Genomic DNA, 21,654 nt, shown 5'->3' with positions numbered 1-21,654 from the left:
TTCAACAAAAAATTACTTTTAGGGGGTGAAGAAAAGTTCAAAAAATTCATGTGTACAGTTTCCAAATGTTAGACTAACTCTAAGTGAAAAATACCTGGAAAAGGAGATATTAAATGAATATGGATTTGTTACTATGCTAAAAGCTCTGACAAAATTTTGACAACCTATCTAATGACTTAAATCAGTTTCAATTTTATTTTAGCATTTTCGCAGCTCATTTTGCAGTGGTCAGTTGAATGGCATCCCCTGAAATCCAATTGGAGCTCACTGACTTTCAGCATCATATGGCGAAGGATAAGTTTTGCTACAAGTTCTGAGAGAAAATGTTAACAACAGATTTAGTAATTTCAATCAGTTTGAATTTTATTCAAGCATTTTTGCAGCTTCCTTTGCTATGTTTATCAAAAAGGCAACTCCCAAAATTCAGTTGGAGCCTACTGGCATTCAGCATCATATGGCGAGGGATACGTTTTGAGCTGCAAAAAAATTAGAAATCTTTTAGATGAGTTTTCCTCATAAAGAGTTCCCGCATTTGTTTAAAACAGCCTCTTGAGTCTGCAATACGTTTTGAACCACATACTTGTATGAAAGTGTATTTCTGATAGTAAAATTAATGAAATAAGAGTGTAGGAGTAGGCTCATTGATGTACATCTGACTGGAGCAAAGAGTTTGATGCAAAGCAGTTTCGTTCTAAACATTGAGACTTTAACGAACAGAAAAAAAAAATCATTTTAATGGAATTAAGTATTATAAAACAATGTTTCTTTTTCCCAAGTAGTAGGCCTGCTCTGGACGTGACACTTTTGTGTAAGATTAAATGAAATATTTGCTTTGAACTTGTGTCCACAAATCCTAAAGTTTTTTTTTATGACCCCATTCTGCCTGCAACTGTTAATAGTGCAATAGTATGAAAAGAAACTAATTAATAGTTGCAAGCAGCATGGAATTATTTAAAAAGTAAATGAAATATGTTAATAGCTGTTTAAGAAATAGCATGTGTTCTTCGCTCATTACATTAAATATGTTTATTAGTTACATAAAATTAAAAATTACAATGTTTTGAAAAGGAATGGACTAAAACTTTGAGCCAAAATAGGTACATGTTTTTCTCAAGCAATTAGCATATATATACTGAGGTGACCTCTCCTTCCTGTAAGCACTCTCAAAGCTACACTCCCTCCTCACCCCTCCTCCCCCCCCCCCCCCCCCTCCTCCCAAATCCCACTCTCATCTGTAAAACTAATGTTCCACAGTTTTTTCTTAATAGATTTACTGGAAGTAGGGGCAAGTAAGTTACACATCCTTTCTGCCTTTTTTGCTTTTATATTTTACCAGCTCTTCTACCAAGCAAAGTAGCTTCAAGAACGGTGTTGCTGAGGCCTTTTTTTTGTTTTAATCATTTCTTTGTAAAGCTACTCAGATGAAACAATGCTACAGGAATGACACTGTGACAACAACATGCATTTACAGTCACTGGCTGAGAAAAATGCTTTTTGTCATAGGCAGAAGACAGGAACAATAATTGGCAGGGGAATTTAGGTACCACTCTCAGTTAGTACTTAAATCGTCTTTTATTCTTGCATTTTTCTCCAGTCAAGTTTTGTCACCTCCTATATACACTCCTGGAAATTGAAGTAAGAACACCGTTAATTCATTGTCCCAGGAAGGGGAAACTTTATTGACACATTCCTGGGGTCAGATACATCACATGATCACACTGACAGAACCACAGGCACATAGACACAGGCAACAGAGCATGCACAATGTCGGCACTAGTACAGTGTATATCCACCTTTCGCAGCAATGCAGGCCGCTATTCTCCCATGGAGACGATCGTAGAGATGCTGGATGTAGTCCTGTGGAACGGCTTGCCATGCCATTTCCACCTGGCGCCTCAGTTGGACCAGCGTTCGTGCTGGACGTGAAGACCGCGTGAGACGACGCTTCATCCAGTCCCAAACATGCTCAATGGGGGACAGATCCGGAGATCTTGCTGGCCAGGGTAGTTGACTTACACCTTCTAGAGCACGTTGGGTGGCACGGGATACATGCGGACGTGCATTGTCCTGTTGGAACAGCAAGTTCCCTTGCCAGTCTAGGAATGGTAGAACGATGGGTTCGATGACGGTTTGGATGTACCGTGCACTATTCAGTGTCCCCTCGACGATCACCAGAGGTGTACGGCCGGTGTAGGAGATCGCTCCCCACACCATGATGCCGGGTGTTGGCCCTGTGTGCCTCGGTCGTATGCAGTCCTGATTGTGGCGCTCACCTGCACGGCGCCAAACACGCATACGACCAGCATTGGCACCAAGGCAGAAGCGACCCTCATCGGTGAAGACGACACGTCTCCATTCGTCCCTCCATTCACGTCTGTCGCGACACCACTGGAGGCGGGCTGCACGATGTTGGAGCGTGAGCGGAAGACGGCCTAACGGTGTGCGGGACCGTAGCCCAGCTTCATGGAGACGGTTGCGAATGGTCCTCGCCGATACCCCAGGAGCAACAGTGTCCTTAATTTGCTGGGAAGTGGCGGTGCGGTCCCCTACGGCACTGCGTAGGATCCTACGGTCTTGGCGTGCATCCGTGCTTCGCTGCGGTCCGGTCCCAGGTCGACGGGCACGTGCACCTTCCGCCGACCACTGGCGACAACATCGATGTACTGTGGAGACCTCACGCCCCACGTGTTGAGCAATTCGGCGGTATGTCCACCCGGCCTCCCGCATGCCCACTATACGCCCTCGCTCAAAGTCCATCAACTGCACATACAGTTCACGTCCACACTGTCGCGGCATGCTACCAGTGTTAAAGACTGCGATGGAGCTCCGTATGCCACAGCAAGCTGGCTGACACTGACGGCGGTGGTGCACAAATGCTGCGCAGCTAGCGCCAATCGACGGCCAACACCGCAGTTCCTGGTGTGTCCGCTGTGCCGTGCGTGTGATCATTGCTTGTACAGCCCTCTCGCAGTGTCCGGAGCAAGTATGGTGGGTCTGACACACCGGTGTCAATGTGTACTTTTTTCCATTTCCAGGAGTGTACATATGCCCAAACTGGTGGCCTGTCCATCCACCCCCTCAATATGGTTCTGGCAATGAGCAAGACAGTTATAGTCACTGCAGAACCTTTCCATGTAAATATGCTGTATGCGTATCGAACTCTCACATCAAATGACTTGACAGTGTTACCCAGTGCAGCTCTCATGCCGAGCTGTGCTGTAGAGCATAAAACTCTGTTTTTCCTCCCTATTGCCCCATTTTCTAGGCATAAGCACAACCAATCACTGGCAACTCCACTTATTCCAAATGATTCTAGTTTTTTTTTCTTTTTAAAAGGAAAAAAAGCCATGAATCATTTGGAATAAGAGGGATAGCCAGTGACTGGTTCTACCCATACCTAGAAAATTGGATAAAGAGGATAGGAATAACACAGGCCATGAATAAAGCTTTTTTTGGGACACATTGTCAGATCCTTATTAGACTAAGTATTATAGCTGATTAGTGATTCCTGGTTAACTAGAGAGTAACTTTGTTTTCCAAGTAGTGCAGCCCATTCCATTATTTCCAGTACTATCAAAGGAGCTGACAAACAGTTGGAGTCTAGCACTGCAAATTGAGGGAGCTGTCATTTGACCACAGCACAGCTAGTTAAAGGATCTGATTTACAGACAAGTATTTGGAGCTTCTGACTTGTAAGCTCCCTCTGGTTATGTGTAGTGGTATCACAAGAGATGATGAGGAAACAGATGACATGATCACATGGTGAAAGACAGTAAATGAAAACTGACACTGTGTTGTAATATACTTCACATATCATTTAAAAAAAAAAAAAAAAAAAAAAAAAAAAAAAAAAAAAAAAAAAAAAAAAAGGTATGTTGAAGTTTTTATACATTTGTGGGTTCATATTGCATAAGTGTGTGTGCCATTGGCCGAAAGCTTTAAGTGTGAAACTTTTTGTTGTGCCTAACTCAGCATCTCCGGTATAGGGTGAGTAGCAACTTTCCCTCTCATAATATTGTTACATTCCATCTGTCACATATGTCATAATGGAGATTGAATGTGTGCCAGTTTTTTTTAAATTAGAGAGTGGAAAGGGAGGTGGGGGGAAGGAATTATAGAGTTGAATATATTTACAGTTTTGTTCTCTTCAGTCACTAATGAGCCCATAGTAACTATTCACCAAAGTTAAAATAGATTATCAATATTTTTAGTGTATCAAAAAGTATCTGGAGTCAAATAGGTGCCTCACCCTGCACATGGGACTTGAAGATGTGCTACCTGGGGACAACATATGTCAGCTGTTTGTTCAACCAGAGACACTCAGAGGTTCCAGTTGAAATGGGTGAAAAACTCTGCTTCTGGAAAGACTGTTTTGCAATCAGCATTAATCAACATTGGTGCTCCTCAAGGTAGCATCTCATGATCAATACCAGACAGTCATCATATACTTCAATGAGTTTTCAGAAATTCTGTTTGTTGATTAAAGCTATATCATAATCAGAAATAAAATACCAGGACATCTGGCAGATACAGAAAAGGAAACTCTAAAGCTGGCCAGCTTATAATAAACTAATATAGAACATTAAGGAAACAAACAGCAGGAATTTCTATTTAAAGGAGAAAAATAATCATGTGACATTACTTATAGTCTATAAGCTGCAGACTGTAAACAGATGCAAAATTTTCTGCAATGAATATTGACTGCCATCTGAAGTGGATGAAATAAATCAGATGGTAGTGTGGCAGTTTAGGAATTAAATTAGGAAATGAGACATTAAAAGTAATAAGCAAGCTTTTCCATTTGTGCAGCATAACTGATGACAGAAACAAAATGAATATAAAATGCATACTGGCAGTAGCAGGAATAGATTTTCTGAAAATGATAAAATGTTAACAGCTAATGTAAATGTAAGTGAAGTTTTTTCTGGAAGTATTTGTCTGGTGTGTAGCATTGTATTGGGTGGGTAGAGTTACTAAATCTATTTAATAAGGAGATACTGAAATGAATGGGGGAGGAAAGAGTTTCTTGGCACAACTTAACAAAAGAAGTGGTAGGTTAATAGGACACAACCTGAGACACCAAGAGCAGTTAATTTGTAAATGAAGGTTAAGGGGAGGGGGGGGGGGGGGGGGGGGAGATGGGCAAAAATTATAGCTTGAGACTAAAGCCTGACAACAATAAACAGCTTCCAGTGCATGAAGGATGCAGTAGTAGAGATAAAAAGACTTGTACAGGATAGAGTTACTAGGAGGTATGCATCAAATCAGTCTATGAACTGGAGACTACACCACCTCAAGTGAAATGAAAAAAGAGATATTAACAAAGATTATGTCGGCAGTACATTATGGCCTCAGAGTTCTGTCATCAATTCACAAGAAAGAGTGATTTGTAATTACACACTATTCCCATAGTCACTTAAAGAGGACCATAGGGATAACAGACAAAGTAATACCAGAGCTCACTCAAAAAAGTATGTTTAATTAAGCAGGGAGTGTAACTGCACCAACTGATTACACATACCAGACTGATTACACATACCAGTCTGTTATGTGCAGTAAGAAGAAAAATTATAAATTATTAGAACAGCAGCAGCATTCATAATTGTGGAACAAGAGCCAGGCTCAACTTACATTTACTGAGAATAAATAAATGAAAATTGGAAAATATCATTTTCTACAAAGGACTGAAGTGTGCTTGATAAATTGCTCAAGGAGATTATACAGTGACATAGACAACTGAATTCCAGATATTGAAAAATTCCATTGAAGCTCACCTCTCAAATAAAACTTATTAAACAGTCAAGAAATATTTAGAGAACATAGAGAAGAGATTGGCAGGAGGGTAACAGAAATTAATAATAAACTACTTTCTACCATATCCAGTTAAAATATAATTCATTGTAATGATAAATCATATGTTCAGAGAGAGAGAGAGAGAGAGAGAGAGAGAGAGAGAGAGAGAGAGAGAGAGAGAGAGAGAGAGTCATGCAAGTAGTGACAGGTGCAACTACTGGCAGTGCTTTATTCAGTGAGAAAAACTGTTCTGATCATCATTGTAACTGTAGTAGTCAGCAATACATTTTTATTGTTTAAGTGTAAGATTTCCTTAAAATGAGCTGAGATGAGACAAGAAGCAGTACTGAAACCATGTCTTGTGTAACAAAATGTGCTGATTGGCCAGCAAGTAAAAGTAGTATGCCAACAACACTTCATGAAGAAAGTTATACTTATGCAGAAATAACACAAACATAGGGAAGAGGTGCTTGCTACAAAGACAGGTGAGAGAAAAAACTGCAAGCAGTATGAAGATACTGGGTTAACTGGAACTGCTCCAAGAACTGACTGAAAACCAGTATTAATGGATCAAGACTTTTGTGGAACTGCCATCTTTGTGAACAAGATTATCAGTGTGCCGCAAATGATGTAAATGGAAGACTTTAGGGCTTGAAGTTTCTGATTGAATGGTCAGACAAAACATTTGTTAAAATAATTGTGAGCAGGGACTCATATGAACACAATGCAGATGCAGAAATGTATGCTATGGGCTTTAGCAGACAAGGAGTGGCCTCAAGAAGACTGGAGTAGAGGCATTTGGGGTGACAAAACTAAAATCAGCATCTTTGTAAACAGTGGAATTAAGTTCATTCGTTGTCAACCATGTGAAGATTTGTTGCCTGACTACAGCACTGCAACTATGAAGCCTCCCATTAGTGTCAAAGCTCTGAGCGCTATGCGACTTAACTTCTGAGGTCATCAGTCGCCTAGAACTTAGAACTAATTAAACCTAACTAACCTAAGAACATCACACACATCCATGCCCGAGGCAGGATTCGAACCTGTGACCGTAGCGGTTAGTGTCAAGGTGTAGGTCTGAGGCCAAGATATGGCTTTGGGTGTCATGCCAGAATCCCAGTAGCAAGAGGAAGCTGCTAGAGGGCATCATCATCAGCTCATAATTGAGAGTGATCAAACCAAGAGATCTCCAACACTTGGTAGACTCAGTGCCATACAGAATTAACACAGTGATTAAATCAAAAGGACGTCCCATAAAATACTGAGAGACATAGCAATAACATTTGTACCAAATAATATACAACTTGCTGAAATTGTTGGGATGTGATTATTTTGTTTGATTTTTAATTAAATTTTTATATTTAGACTCAACATTTTCAAACAGCAGTCATTAGGGTATGTTTCCTGAAAATCTGTGATAAATTATAAAGAATATTTCAACTAAAATGAACTCTACAACGTGTCCAGAATTAACGCCACTTCAGTAACATTGCAGTGTTTGTTGTTCTTGAAATTATTGCTTAACTTGTTTATAAATATGTGTATACAGAAAAACAAAGTACAAAACATACAGATCCTTTGTCAGCTAAATGTGTCAGTAATAATATGGTTCTTAATATGTATGAATTCATTAATTGTTTTCATTGTTCAGCACTTTTATTAGGGTGGGGTATCAAATACTACTGTGAAATGATTTCTGGATGAATAAACAAATTAAAAAGGAACAATGGTATGATGAAACCTCAACAAATGATATTTTCTGAAAGAAAGAAAGAGAAATGACCATAAGTGATTTTTTTTTTTTTTTTGTGTGTGTGTGTGTGTGTGTGTGTGTGTGTGTGTGTGTGTGTGTGTGTGTGCGCGCGCGTGCATGTGTGCGAGCGCAATCACTCGCACACACACATGTGCTAAGAAAAAGAAAATCTTGTTGGTGTTTAGTAATTTAAGAACACAGTTCACATAATGTGCATAGAGTGCAAAAAAATAATTGCATAACATCAAGGTTTTGTGTTTACCTGCACAATCCTGCCTGTCCTTCTGAAACATCTCCATTGCAGACAGTGTCAATGAGTCCTCCTGGTGTTTCTTTCTGTAGTTGAACAAGGCACTTAAGGGCTGTATTGTCTTTCATTTGCTCTTTGACGACATCAGGAACTTCTGTATCAAATGCCAAGTTGTGCTCCTGTCAACATAAATTGCCTTTAAAGTTTAGAAGTTTCCATACGTTCTTCATGTTAAGATGTATTTTAAAATGCACAGCAGATTATTGTTAATACCTAGTAAATGTCAATTCAGATTAGTTTAAAATTAGGAAGACAGATTTCTAACTTAACATTTAAATGTGCATAGTGAGGCCTTTTATCAGAACAAAATTAATAAGTTGTAGTCTACAGCACATACACCTGTTCAGTATGAAAAATTTGTAAGTGAAATTTCTCAGTGTTATATGTATAGCACTTCCCCATTTACTGGGATACATTATGCACTGTTTTACCAGTGACAATTCACAATATTGGTATCTTGCATGTGTATTATGGCTTAATCTACCAAGATATCAGTTGCTTTTCATTACTCGGCTGTCTGTGCAACAATTTATTTCAGGTTGTGTGAACATTATTATTCTGTTAGATAATCTGTGGGACTCTGACATAAGAGGCACTGCTTATGGCCTAATAAATTCCTACATGAGTAGACAAAAACAGTTTTGCTGTTTCAAACTGCAAGTGGTGTTCACAGATCTCCAGTAAGATAGATTATGTAGTAGTCAACAAAACTGTAAAAGACAGTGTTAACTTTTAAAGTGTTGATTTTCATTACTCAGATCACTATTGTCAGGTTTTAGAATATTCAAGGTTTGCTGTACCAACAGCAACTAAGATAACTGAGACGAAGCAGATCCTGAATAGCACCAACATCAGCACCTTCAAAACTAAGTTAGCAGAGGAGAAATGGGACACTATTTACCAAACGAAAGGGTCAGAAAACAAATGGCAAAAATTTTATATGACAGTGCTGAAGCATTTTGACTGCTACTGCCCTCTCAAAAAAATAAACAGGGTACAAACAAACTCTTATCTTGAAAGTAATACTAGGCTAAAACTTACACCTAGGCTGATTAAGTTAAGGCAGAATATATATGATCTTGACTGTTTATATAAGGAAACAAAGCTACATATATTTAAGGAAAAGTACAATCAAGCCAAAACAACTTTTAAGACAGACCTTTTACACTCGAGGAAACAGATAAACAATGACATAATAGAGCGTTCAGCCAACATAGGTCCTGGAGACTAACCAATAAACATCATAAAGCCACCAGCAAGGGACAAAGTGAGCCAGTTAGCATTAGATACAAAGGCCATCTAGTGAAAGATCCAAATGAAGTAGGTAATTTATTCAATAGGCATTTTATCTCTCATTTTAACCCACCAGCCCCTATTATAGATCTACAGACTGGCACACCAAATGATGTCACAGATGGTATAGAGCTCGAATTTATGGAGGTGAATCAACAGGAAATATTTAACACAATACAAAAGCTAAAGAATTAGCATTCATCTCAATGGGATGGTATCTCATGGGTGGTGTTAAAGAAATGAGCCAATGAAATAACTAAACCCCTTACCTATCTTATCAACTGTAGTATTAATGAAAACATATACCCAAATGCCTTAAAAATAAGTAATTCAGCCAATCCATAAGAAGGGAAGTAAAGAACAAGTTTCAAATTATAGACCAATATCACTAATCCCTAACTTCAGTAAAATGTTTGAGACAATTATCCTAACACAACTCACATCATTTTTCTCAAGACACAAAATGCTTGCCGAATCGTAGCATGGGTTTAGGAAAGGCTTAAGCATGGCCACTGCTGTTATCAGTTTCTTCCATGAAGTATATAGCAGCATAGGACGGGCTATACACACAGCTGGAATATTTCTTGACCTGAGCATAGCTTTTGACTCAGTAGACCATGAGCTTCTCTTAAAAAAACTGTGGGCGTACAATATGAGAGATGCATCAATGAAACTTCTATCCACCTATTTGGTGAATCGAAAACAATGTACCAAACATACACATTAAATTGACAATAAGATCTTAACTTTTAAATCCACAAGTGAAACAGTGACATAGGGAGCCCCTCAAGGCTCAATTCTTGGACTCTTTCTCATTTTAGTATATATTAACGATGTTGTACACCCCATTAACTCGTACATTGTAAAATGTGCTGATGACACCTCAAATTTATTTCATGGTAAAGATAGTGAGGAACTGAAATTTTCAGCAAGTAATGGGATACTAGAATTAAGTTCATATTTCCATGATTAAAGGTCAATGTAAATAAAGCCCAGATGCTGGCAGCTCACACCACTCATACATAAATGAGATATGTGGCATTGTGGCAGAGGAAGGAAACGAGTGTAAATTTCTAGGGGTCCATCTGGAGTCAAACCTCTGGTGGATTAGCCACATTAATACTGTATCAAAACTAAAAGAATTCTTATCTGAAAAGTGTTTCTATTCACTCAACAAATTTTAAATGGTTAAGTTTAAGAACTGTAAAATAATGTATAAAAAATAATTGGCTGTATTAATATGTGTAATATGTAATGTATTTTGACAAGCATCAATTTACTGTTTAATTACTACCTGTAAGGCAAAGATCTAAAAGTATTTTATGTCTGCAAATGTACTTGACATTTGCAAAAGCCATCATATTGATGACACCACCCAAGAAAATCTAAATAAATAAACATTTATTATGTAAATAAAACAGAAAGAATCTTCCACATGGGAAAAATATATTAAAAACAAAGATTCCAAGACTTACCAAGCGGGAAAGCGCCGGCAGACAGGCACATGAACAAAACAATGTGTTTTGTTCATGTGCCTGTCTGCCGGCGCTTTCCCGCTTGGTAAGTCTTGGAATCTTTGTTTTTAATATAAACATTTATTATGGAACACAACAATAGTAGACCCACTTATGAAATTAAAATGTACGTAGATAGTGAGATGGTAAAAAAAGCATTTAGTGTAAAAGTCATTGGTTTAACCATTCAAAGTAACCTGAAATGAGACATACATTTTGACACTCTAGCATAAGCTCTTCAATCTTATGTGTTCCCCTGGAGGCAACCATATGGCCACAGGCACAGGAGAGCAGGAGATGGTTGCAGGCAGGGACGGTCAAGCAGCCGCCACATGTGCAGAACACATACAATACGGCCATCTGGTAGGTAGTCTACAGTACCAGCACCTGTCTACAAGTGCAGCAACCTTGCCCAATGGAGCAGCATTTGAACAGCCTACTCAATCATGTAAGTTATCTAAGAATATACTTGCAATCAATATGATTAGCAAGATATTCAAAGATACTGTTGTCCTAAAGACTGCAACCATGCTTTATTTTCCTCCCCTGTCATATGGAATAGAAATGTTGGGGGAAGGCAACAACCAAATGAAATCTAATAACCCCTGATTATTCAAAAATGAGTTCTAAGAATCACCTGTGGAGCTAAATATAAGGAATAATACCATGGCCTATGTCCAAAAACTGGTGTGCTAAACACAGTTAACATGTATATTCTACAACCTATATTGCTTTTAAAAAACTGCATCCCACCATATATTCTCATTTGAATCAGTACAATACTAGAAATAAAGAAACATTTTACATTAGCAGCCACAAAACAGTCCTCTATGAAAACAGTATGCAATATACAGGATTAAAATAAGGCAATGCACTGCCCAGTATGGTTACAACTCTTCCCACAGTGAAGCTCAAATTTCTGTTTAAGATATACATTTTCCAAAACCCTTTAATAATTAGAAGAATAACATTGTAATGTGCAGAGTAAGAATTGTTTTGAAAATATATATATAGCAGCAAGCCATTTATTTGTAATCTTACATATGTTAATCAGTGTCATCTTCAGAAAAATGTATTATTGTGTTGTGCATAAATAATTGTAACATTCACTGTTTTTGTATATATGAAATGAACCACTTGAAGTTAAATAAAGTATTATTATTATTATTATCATTATTGTTATTTCTTTCCTTGCTCAGACATTATCTCTGGTTGAAAATGGAAAGTGGCGCGGACCTTGATCAAGTGTCACTTCCTTTTAACTGTACGGTATATGTTATATTGCATTTAGGAACTTTCAGGGAATTGAACATGTATCAATAATTACGGATTTCTATAGTTGTATAAATAAGTTTGGATGTAGCTGTATTGCATTGATGTACTGGTGGATATTGTGTGGTACGACTCCTGTAGTTGATAGTATAATTGGTATAATGTCAACTTTATCCTGATGCCACATTTCCTTCACTTCTTCAGCCAGTTGGATGTATTTTTCAATTTTTTCTCCTGTTTTCTTTTGTATATTTGTTGTATTGGGTATGGATATTTTGATTAGTTGTGTTAATTTCTTCTTTTTATTGGTTAGTATGATGTCAGGTTTGTTATGTGGTGTTGTTTTATCTGTTATAATGGTTCTGTTCCAGTATAATTTGTATTCATCATTCTCCAGTACATTTTGTGGTGCATGCTTGTATGTGGGAACGTGTTGTTTTACAAGTTTATGTTGTAAGGCAAGCTGTTGATGTATTATTTTTGCTACATTGTCATGTCTTCTGGGGTATTCTGTATTTGCTACTATTGTACACCTGCTTGTGATGTGATCTACTGTTTCTATTTGTTGTTTGCAAAGTCTGCATTTATCTGTTGTGGTATTGGGATCTTTAATAATATGCTTGCTGTAATATCTGATGTTTATTGTTTGATCCTGTATTGCAATCATGAATCTTTCCGTCTCACTGTATATATTGCCTTTTGTTAGCCATGTGTTGGATGTGTCTTGATCAATGTGTGGCTGTGTTCGATGATATGGGTTCTTGCCATGTAGTGTTTTCTTTTTCCAATTTACTTTCTTCGTATCTGTTGATGTTATGTGATCTAAAGGGTTGTAGAAGTGGTTATGAAATTGCAGTGGTGTAGCCGATGTATTTTTATGACTGATTGCTTTGTGTATTTTGCTCGTTATAGAAAGAATTTTCTTAAATTGTCTACCTGTCCATAATGTAGGTTTTTTATGTCGATAAATCCCCTTCCTCCTTCCTTTCTGCTTAATGTGAATCTTTCAGTTGCTGAATGTATGTGATGTATTCTATATTTGTGGCATTGTGATCGTGTAAGTGTATTGAGTGCTTCTAGGTCTGTGTTACTCCATTTCACTACTCCAAATGAGAAGGTCAATATTGGTATAGCATAAGTATTTATAGCTTTTGTCTTGTTTCTTGCTGTCAATTCTGTTTTCAGTATTTTTGTTAGTCTTTGTCTATATTTTTCTTTTAGTTCTTCTTTAATATTTGTATTATCTATTCCTATTTTTTGTCTGTGTCCTAGATATTTATAGGCATCTGTTTTTTCCATCGCTTCTATGCAGTCGCTGTGGTTATCCAATATGTAATCTTCCTGTTTAGTGAGTTTTCCCTTGACTATGCTATTTTTCTTACATTTGTCTGTTCCAAAAGCCATATTTATATCATTGCTGAATACTTCTGTTATCTTTAGTAATTGGTTGAGTTGTTGATTTGTTGCTGCAGTAGTTTTAGATCATCTATGTATAGCAAATGTGTGATTTTGTGTGGGTATGTTCCAGTAATATTGTATCCATAATTTGTATTATTTAGCATGTTGGATAGGGGGTTCAGAGCAAGGCAGAACCAGAAAGGACTTAATGAGTCTCCTTGGTATATTCCACACTTAACCTGTACTGGCTGTGATGTGATATTATTTGAATTTGTTTGGATATTAAGTGTGGTTTTCCAATTTTTCATTACTATGTTTAGGAACTGTATCAATTTAGGATCTACTTTGTATATTTCCAATATTTGTAGTAACCATGAGTGGGGTACACTATCAAAAGCTTTTTGGTAATCAATGTATGCGTAGTGTAGCGACCTTTGTTTAGTTTTAGCTTGATATGTCACCTCTGCATCTATTATCAGTTGTTCTTTACATCCTCGTGCTCCTTTGCAACAGCCTCTTTGTTCTTCATTTATAATTTTGTTCTGTGTTGTATATGTCATTAATTTCTGTGTAATGACTGAAGTTAATATTTTGTATATTGTTGGTAGGTATGTTATGGGGTGATATTTAGCTGGGTGTGCTGTGTCTGCTTGATCTTTCGGTTTCAGATAAGTTATTCCATGTGTAAGTGTATCAGGGAATGTGTATGGGTCTGCAATGTAACTGTTAAATAATTTAGTTAGATGTGAATGTGTTTAGGTGAACTTCTTTAGCCAGAAATTTGCTATTTTATCTTTTCCAGGGGCTTTCCAATTGTGAGTAGAATTAATTGCTTGGGTGACTTCATGTTGCAAAATTATCACTTCAGGCATTTGTGGTATCATCTTGTATGTATCTTTTTCTGCTTGTATCCACCGTGCATGCCTGTTATGTTGTACCGGGTTTGACCATATGTTGCACCAGAAGTGTTCCATGTCTGTTATGTTTGGTAGATTGTCTATTTTAATGTGTGTGTTATCTATTGTCTGGTAAAATTTCTTTTGGTTTGTGTTGAATGTTTGGTTTTGTTTCCTTCTATTTTCACTTTTTTTGTATCTTCTAAGTCGTTTGGCCAATGCTTGTAATTTCAGTTTCTTTTCATCTAATTGCTCTATCGCTTCTTGTTGTGAGATTTTACCTAACCTTTTTCATTTTTTTTCTGACATTTCATTTCTTATAAATTGTGTTAGCTGTCTGATGTCTTTTCTCAGTTTTTCTATTCTGATCTGTAGCCTGTGTTGCCATGCTGGTTTTGTCGGTTGCTTCTGTGTGTTGGTTGGTTCTGATCTCTGCCTAGTGTGTATATTTAGTGTAGTGAGAGCTTCTATATAAACCAGTAGTTGTAACTCTTCCATAGTTGTGTTTTCATTTATTTTGTTGTGTATGATTGTGTTGATAGCTTTTATTGTTGTTTCGACTTGTGGGTTATTTGGTGGTCTATGCAAGAATGGTCTAGGTTGGTTGGTTGTTTTGGGGAAGGATACCAGACAGCGTGGTCTTCGGTCTCATCGGATTAGGGAAGGACAGGGAAGGAAGGCGGCCGTGCCCTTTTGAAAGGAACCATCCCGGCATTTGCCTGGAGGGAAATCACAGAAAACCTAAATCAGGATGGCTGGACACGGGATTGAACCATTGTCCTCCCAAATCCGAGTCTAGTGTCTAGCCACTGTGCCACCTCGCTCGGTAAAGAATGGTCTAATGTCTGTATTTGTGTCTTTGTATTCTATATATGTTAGCTGAAATTTTTCTTCTATATCTAACATGTTTGCTTGTTCTGGTGGCTGTTTTAAGATTTCATTTTCCTCTGATTTTTTAATTGATGCGTGTTATTCTTTGTTTGTTTGCTCTGTGATGTTTGAGTCCATTACTGTATTTTCTTCTTCTTCTGATGGCACATTATTTTGTTCTAGTATTTGTTGTACTTGTTGTTTGATGTGTTCTAATTCTGATTGGGGTATCCTGTTATTTTTGATTATTACATGGATCTGATCAGCTAGTCGTTCTTCTGTTAAAAATTTTAATCCCGGGTATCTGGTAATAAATGTTGTGTATACTTGTGACCTGTATCCAGTTGTGTTGGTTCCTAGGTTTGTTGCTTGGTAAACAGAACATGAGGTGTCGATTAACTTCATCTGACCATCTCATCCTCTGTCTTTGTTTTCCTTCTAGGGTGGTTGCAGGAAGCATATCCTGCAAAACACCTCTATTTGGATTTAAATCATTTTCCAGTTGGCTAGCAGTGTCATTACCACTGTGGGCGGGCATAGGGTTCAAGCGTCGTCCCTGACCATGATGGTGCTTGTCCGTGGCTTCTTCAATTCTGTCCTGAACCAACTAATCACACTAAAAGGGGGGTTAGCCCTATTAGTGGTTTGTCCTTTTCGTCGCCTTTTACAACAGGCAGAACATACCAGAGGCCTATTCTTTTCCCGGATCTCCACGGGTTTTATTGTTATTGTTATTATTATTATTATCATTATCATTATCAATATTATTATTATTTCTTTTCTTTCTCAGATATCATTATTATTATTATTATTATTATTATTATTATTATTATATTGTTATAATATCTGCTCTTTTCATTCATTACCACTCATGCAGCACTTGTAAAACAGAAGCCAAATTTGAAATACATCTTGAATGTTAAAAACGTTACTGACAAAGAAAGGACATTTCAGTTGGAAATATTTTCCTTTGTTAATGATTATCAAATAATAAAAACAGTAAAGAATTACTATAACAGAAAAATCTAAAAGTCACAAAGAAAGAAATATACACTCCTGGAAATGGAAAAAAGAACACATTGACACCGGTGTGTCACACCCACCATACATGCTCCGGACACTGCAAGAGGGCTGTACAAGCAATGATCACACGCACGGCACAGCGGACACACCAGGAACCGCGGTGTTGGCTGTCGAATGGCGCTAGCTGCGCAGCATTTGTGCACCGCCGCCGTCAGTGTCAGCCAGTTTGCCGTGGCATACGGAGCTCCATCGCAGTCTTTAACACTGGTAGCATGCCGCGACAGCGTGGACGTGAACCGTATGTGCAGTTGATGGACTTTGAGCGAGGGCGTATAGTGGGCATGCGGGAGGCCGGGTGGACGTACCGCCGAATTGCTCAACACGTGGGGCGTGAGGTCTCCACAGTACATCGATGTTGTCGCCAGTGGTCGGCGGAAGGTGCACGTGCCCGTCGACCTGGGACCGGACCGCAGCGACGCACGGATGCACGCCAAGACCGTAGGATCCTACGCAGTGCCGTAGGGGACCGCACCGCCACTTCGCAGCAAATTAGGGACACTGTTGCTCCTGGGGTATCGACGAGGACCATTCGCAACCGTCTCCATGAAGCTGGGCTACGGTCCCGCACACCATTAGGCCGTCTTCCACTCACACCCCAACATCGTGCAGCCCGCCTCCAGTGGTATCGCGACTGGCGTGAATGGAGGGACGAATGGAGACGTGTCGTCTTCAGCGATGAGAGTCGCTTCTGCCTTGGTGCCAATGATGGTCGTATGCGTGTTTGGCGCCGTGCAGGTGAGCGCCACAATCAGGACTGCATACGACCGAGGCACACAGGGCCAGCACCCTGCATCATGGAGTGGGGAGCGATCTCCTACACTGGCCGTACACCTCTGGTGATGGTCGAGGGGACACTGAATAGTGCATGGTACATCCAAACCGTCATCGAACCCATCGTTCTACCATTCCTAGACCGACAAGGGAACTTGCTATTCCAACAGGACAATGCACGTCCGCATGTATCCCGTGCCACCCAATGTGCTCTAGAAGATGTAAGTCAACTACCCTTGCCAGCAAGATCTCCGGATCTGTCCCCCATTGAGCATGTTTGGAACTGGATGAAGCGTCGTCTCACGCGGTCTGCACGTCCAGCACGAACGCTGGTCCAACTGAGGCGCCCGGTGGAAAGGGCATGGCAAGCCGTTCCACAGGACTACATCCAGCATCTCTATGATCGTCTCCATGGGAGAATAGCAGCCTGCATTGCTGCGAAAGGTGGATATACACTGTACTAGTGCCGACATTGTGCATGCTCTGTTGCCTGTATCTATGTGCCTGTGGTTCTGTCAGTGTGATCATGTGATGTATCTGACCCCAGGAATGTGTCAATAAAGTTTCCCCTTCCTGGGACAATGAATTCACGGTGTTCTTATTTCAGTTTCCAGGAGTGTAGTACCCATAATCTGATTGCAGCAATATCATTCAAATGTATTACTGTGTACTTTTCACTATAAATGCTTACAGTTTGATGCTCAGTGTTACGATGGAAAAAGTAGTTGTAAAAGAAATTATAATGATCATGTGTCCACTTTAGACAGATGTAGAGATACACATTCCTGTAATTGGCAATGCAGCATTTATGCACCCACATGATTGGAACAGACAGATGATGTGATCTAGGAAACTGAGTACTATCTCAAGTTTTACTTTTGTCAGCTGACACTTTCTCCTCTAACATATTTGTTAAGACACACACACACACACACACACACACACACACATACACACACACCTACACCTACACACACACACCTACACACACACACCTACACACACACACACACACACACACACACACACACACACACACACACACACACCTCTGCACACATTTTCACTACTGCAATCACTCTGACCTCAATCTCTAGTAACCCACTGTCCCCACACCCTCCACATTTTCACTCCTGCAATCACTCTGACCTCAATCTCTAGTAACCCACTGTCCCCACATCCTCCACCCAAGAGTTTCCTCTTCCTCTGTCCCATCAGTCCCATCCAAATTCATATCCTGATATCACCTTCAGCATGTACTACTCCCCACTGGCTTCAACAATTGTGTATCATATGCTTAGCTCATGCACCTGTCACCCCCCCCCCCCCCCTCCAACATTCTTAGATGGTGAACCAGCTGCCTCCTGCACAGCCACAAGTCACCCACCTCCAAACCCCTTCCTGCCTCCCACCTCTCCCACCTCTACCCAACACATCCCCCACTACACTATTATATTCCACAAGCAGCAGTGCTGCATTAAGAGTCATGTTGGTTGGTGCCATAAGTGTGTGTTTGTGTGAAACATTTCACTGTACATTTGGGATGTATCAGTTCTGGTCATGTTTTATGAACTCTTAACGTGTGGGACATGTGTGTAAGCTCTTCATATTACTATAAGATTTCATTTTGGCTGCAAGAATGCTGATGTTTCAGCATAACACCATCTCTTTACAGTCTAGCCATAAGGTGGTACACCTGTGACTCAATGACAAAGTTTTCATGAATACTTTTACTCAAAATTGTTTACACTAATACCTTATGAAATATTTACTATCCACTGTTTTGAAACATACTATATGATAGGTACACAAATAAGTATCTGATAATACCTGCAACAGCTTCTGAAGATCTCCTGGTTCTTTGTCACGAAGATAAAACAGGCAGTTACGAGGATGATGAGCATGTAGACCCAGCTTAGCACAGTATTCAGTCAGCCCACATTTGGCACCCATGAGGAAAGGCTTCCCACAGCCACAACAGAATTCGTACTTGCACTGTGAGCAGGTGAAGTGCATGCATCCACCACGTGCCAATGAGAAACGGAAGTGACACTTGGGGCAGTCAATTCCATGCTCTGCCAGATGGCGTGCCAGGCCTGCTGCCTGGTACTCTGGGTCATTAGCCTCCTTCCATTCAGCAAACTCTTTGCAGCTTAGGCCCTCATGCTGGACCTCCCACTGAAATCACGGAGAATGCATAATGGTACATGCTTCTGTCATGTCTGATATAATTTGATATAAGTTATTTTACTGTCTGAACATTTTCTAGACTATTTGGCTCCCTGATGCTGAATTGGTAGAAGACATAAGTGACTGAGCCACTAGCATTGCGTCTCTAATCATTGTTTATCTTGTTGATGAAACAATACTATGTCAGTGCTACAGTACTGTAGTAATCATTAGAGCAGCACATATTTCTGATACATGATGCATAATCTGCAACAATACCTATGATTACTGAATCTGTCAAGAAGATGCTTTCAATTTTGATGGCACAAAGTATTTCAATGTTTATTATCTGCATGTTTCATTTACAATCTTCTAAATGTGTGGTATGAAGCATGAGATAAAGGAATATAAAATGTTTTAATATTAGCATAACAATTTGTTTCAATCAGTGAATGGTTATTAGAGTGCTTTTGCTTTTTTTATTGTGTGTGTGTGGGGAGGGGGGGGGGGGGGGGGAGGGGGACCAGGACCATGACCATGTCTCTTCTCTCCGGAATCCGGAACAAACAGTGTGTGTCCCTTGCTGTATTATTGCTCAAGAAAATGTTTGAAGACAGTACATACAACATGAAAAAGTACTCAGTAGTAGACAAAGCTTGATAAATAGTCATATAACCTAGCATAAATAACAGCATGATGCCAGACAGTTTCTGGTGAAGCTTGTTACATAAGAACCCAGAAATATGTATTAACTATTTTTGAATTACTTTCTGTGCAGTGTTAATGATTTTATAGAAATAAATGGCATGTGAGTGATATACACTGCTAAACACAGTATCAAAGTTTAGGTCAAGAATGAAAATCAGTTCAGTGTTAAATCAATTCCACTGACTAAAATTACTCCACCAGTAGCTCTCATTACAAACACCACACAAAAAAATTTACTTGATTACTCGGAAGTATAATGAAGTTGGACATAAAAATGTAACTGAAAGCTTAAATTGGAACTATTGGAACAGTTTTTCCCTGTTTTCAGGCTGGTAATAAAATGTAACAATTGATTTGTAAGATCTGTTCTGTATTCTTGAGAGTTCTCCCTCCTGACGGCATCTACAAAACATGATGTGTGAATGAAAGAAAGCTGTAGCTTCCATCCATTGTGATCTCAGTCAGATGTAGCAACCCCTTCAGTGACTTCTTTCTTTCCTGCAATTTTTGTGCTGTTCAAAAATCAAACCAGACATTTTTTCACAAAGAACATATTAAAAACTAAAATGATCTTGCCAGTGCCAGACTTACTGCAGTTCTCTGTTGTAACACCAATAATGCCCACTGAAATTTTATTTTAGTGATATTATTACCATACAGTTTCACAATACATTTTGATTTAGAGGTATGGAACTTCATTAATATTTAATGAAATTTCAATTTTCATTATTCAAATAAGTAAACATATGTGCAGGTTGGTACAAATTTCATCTACTTTTATAATTTTGGTCATGGAAAGCAAATTTTAAAAAAGCATAAATATGAAAGCAAGAAACACTGTTAAAAATAGGTGTAAACAGAAGTATTACAGCTGTACTTAATTTCGCAGTCGACCTCTGTCAATGAGCATTCTGAACTCAGCTTCTCCATTCTGATTATGTTAGAATAAAACTAATCTGAGGCTTGAGAGGCAAGAGTGTATATGTATTTTTTTTTACCTCAAATTTCTCTTAATACTTAGAAAGCTAGCATCTTAAGCTGAGAAACAGCTTTAATTTTTTTTCTTTTATTATGTTACACAATGACACCATCAGGTTTGATAGACTGTTTCTGTGATAATCAGCAAATTGACATTGTACTGAAGGAAGTTGTTGTCAGCTTGAAGTCCAGACACTGTTTCGCAAGCAGTATTCAGAATGGAAGAGTACCTAGTTAGCATGCTTATGAAGCAGAAGAAGCTATCCAGTACTTCTGAAGGGTAAAGTTGGGCAGTATTACATTTCAGCTAGACTCCTGCAGGACCTGACTAAATAAGAAAATCAGAATGAATGAAGTCATCAGCATCCAGTGGTAACATCTGTCTGCTGCAGCCTTTTATCCTTTCTTGAGCAGGGGTGCTGCTGTTGAACAAGTACTGACTAGCATGCCCTCATAAACACTCATCCCCCCCCCCCCCCCCCCCCCACACACACACACACACACAAAAAATCAGGCCCTCACTCTCACATGGTCGCGAACATTCTCTACACATGACTGTGTCAGGCTGGGTACATGATGCTGAATGCCACAATCTTTGTCAGCTGTTAATTTTCAGGCACAGACCGCTTCACTGCTGAATGAAGCATAATGACTGTCTCCAGTAACTGCAGGTGTACGCATCTAAGCTGGGGACAATATACAGACAACTTGGCACATTTACACCACTGGGTCATCTGCAGGATGACTATGTTCCACTGGTGGCCAACCTCCCTGGTAAGTCACTTGTTCAAGCTTGGTCTAGGAGCTGATCGGCTACACTCTTCTTTCACCAGTTTCTGTAAGCCC

At 39.1% G+C, this 21,654-nt stretch overlaps 1 protein-coding gene across 10 annotated transcripts in view; it reads right to left on the bottom strand.

Annotated features, from left to right (window-relative positions):
* Positions 1-21,654, bottom strand: part of LOC126333709 (E3 ubiquitin-protein ligase lubel) — a 460,123-nt gene that overhangs the window by 23,686 nt on the left and 414,783 nt on the right. For all 10 annotated transcript variants that reach the window (XM_049996758.1, XM_049996757.1, XM_049996764.1 and 7 more), the window contains 2 exons: positions 18,784-19,131; positions 7,809-7,975 (listed from right to left, as the gene is read on the bottom strand). In XM_049996758.1, coding sequence (XP_049852715.1) covers positions 7,809-7,975; positions 18,784-19,131 — 515 coding nt within the window. The remainder of the gene's footprint in view (positions 1-7,808; positions 7,976-18,783; positions 19,132-21,654) is intronic.

Source organism: Schistocerca gregaria, chromosome 2 (genome assembly GCF_023897955.1).
Source record: "Schistocerca gregaria isolate iqSchGreg1 chromosome 2, iqSchGreg1.2, whole genome shotgun sequence".
In the NCBI taxonomy this organism is placed as follows: Eukaryota; Metazoa; Arthropoda; class Insecta; order Orthoptera; family Acrididae; genus Schistocerca; species Schistocerca gregaria.
The sequence above is the reverse complement of the archived record's forward strand: the minus strand, read 5'-3'. Positions and strand labels throughout refer to the sequence as shown.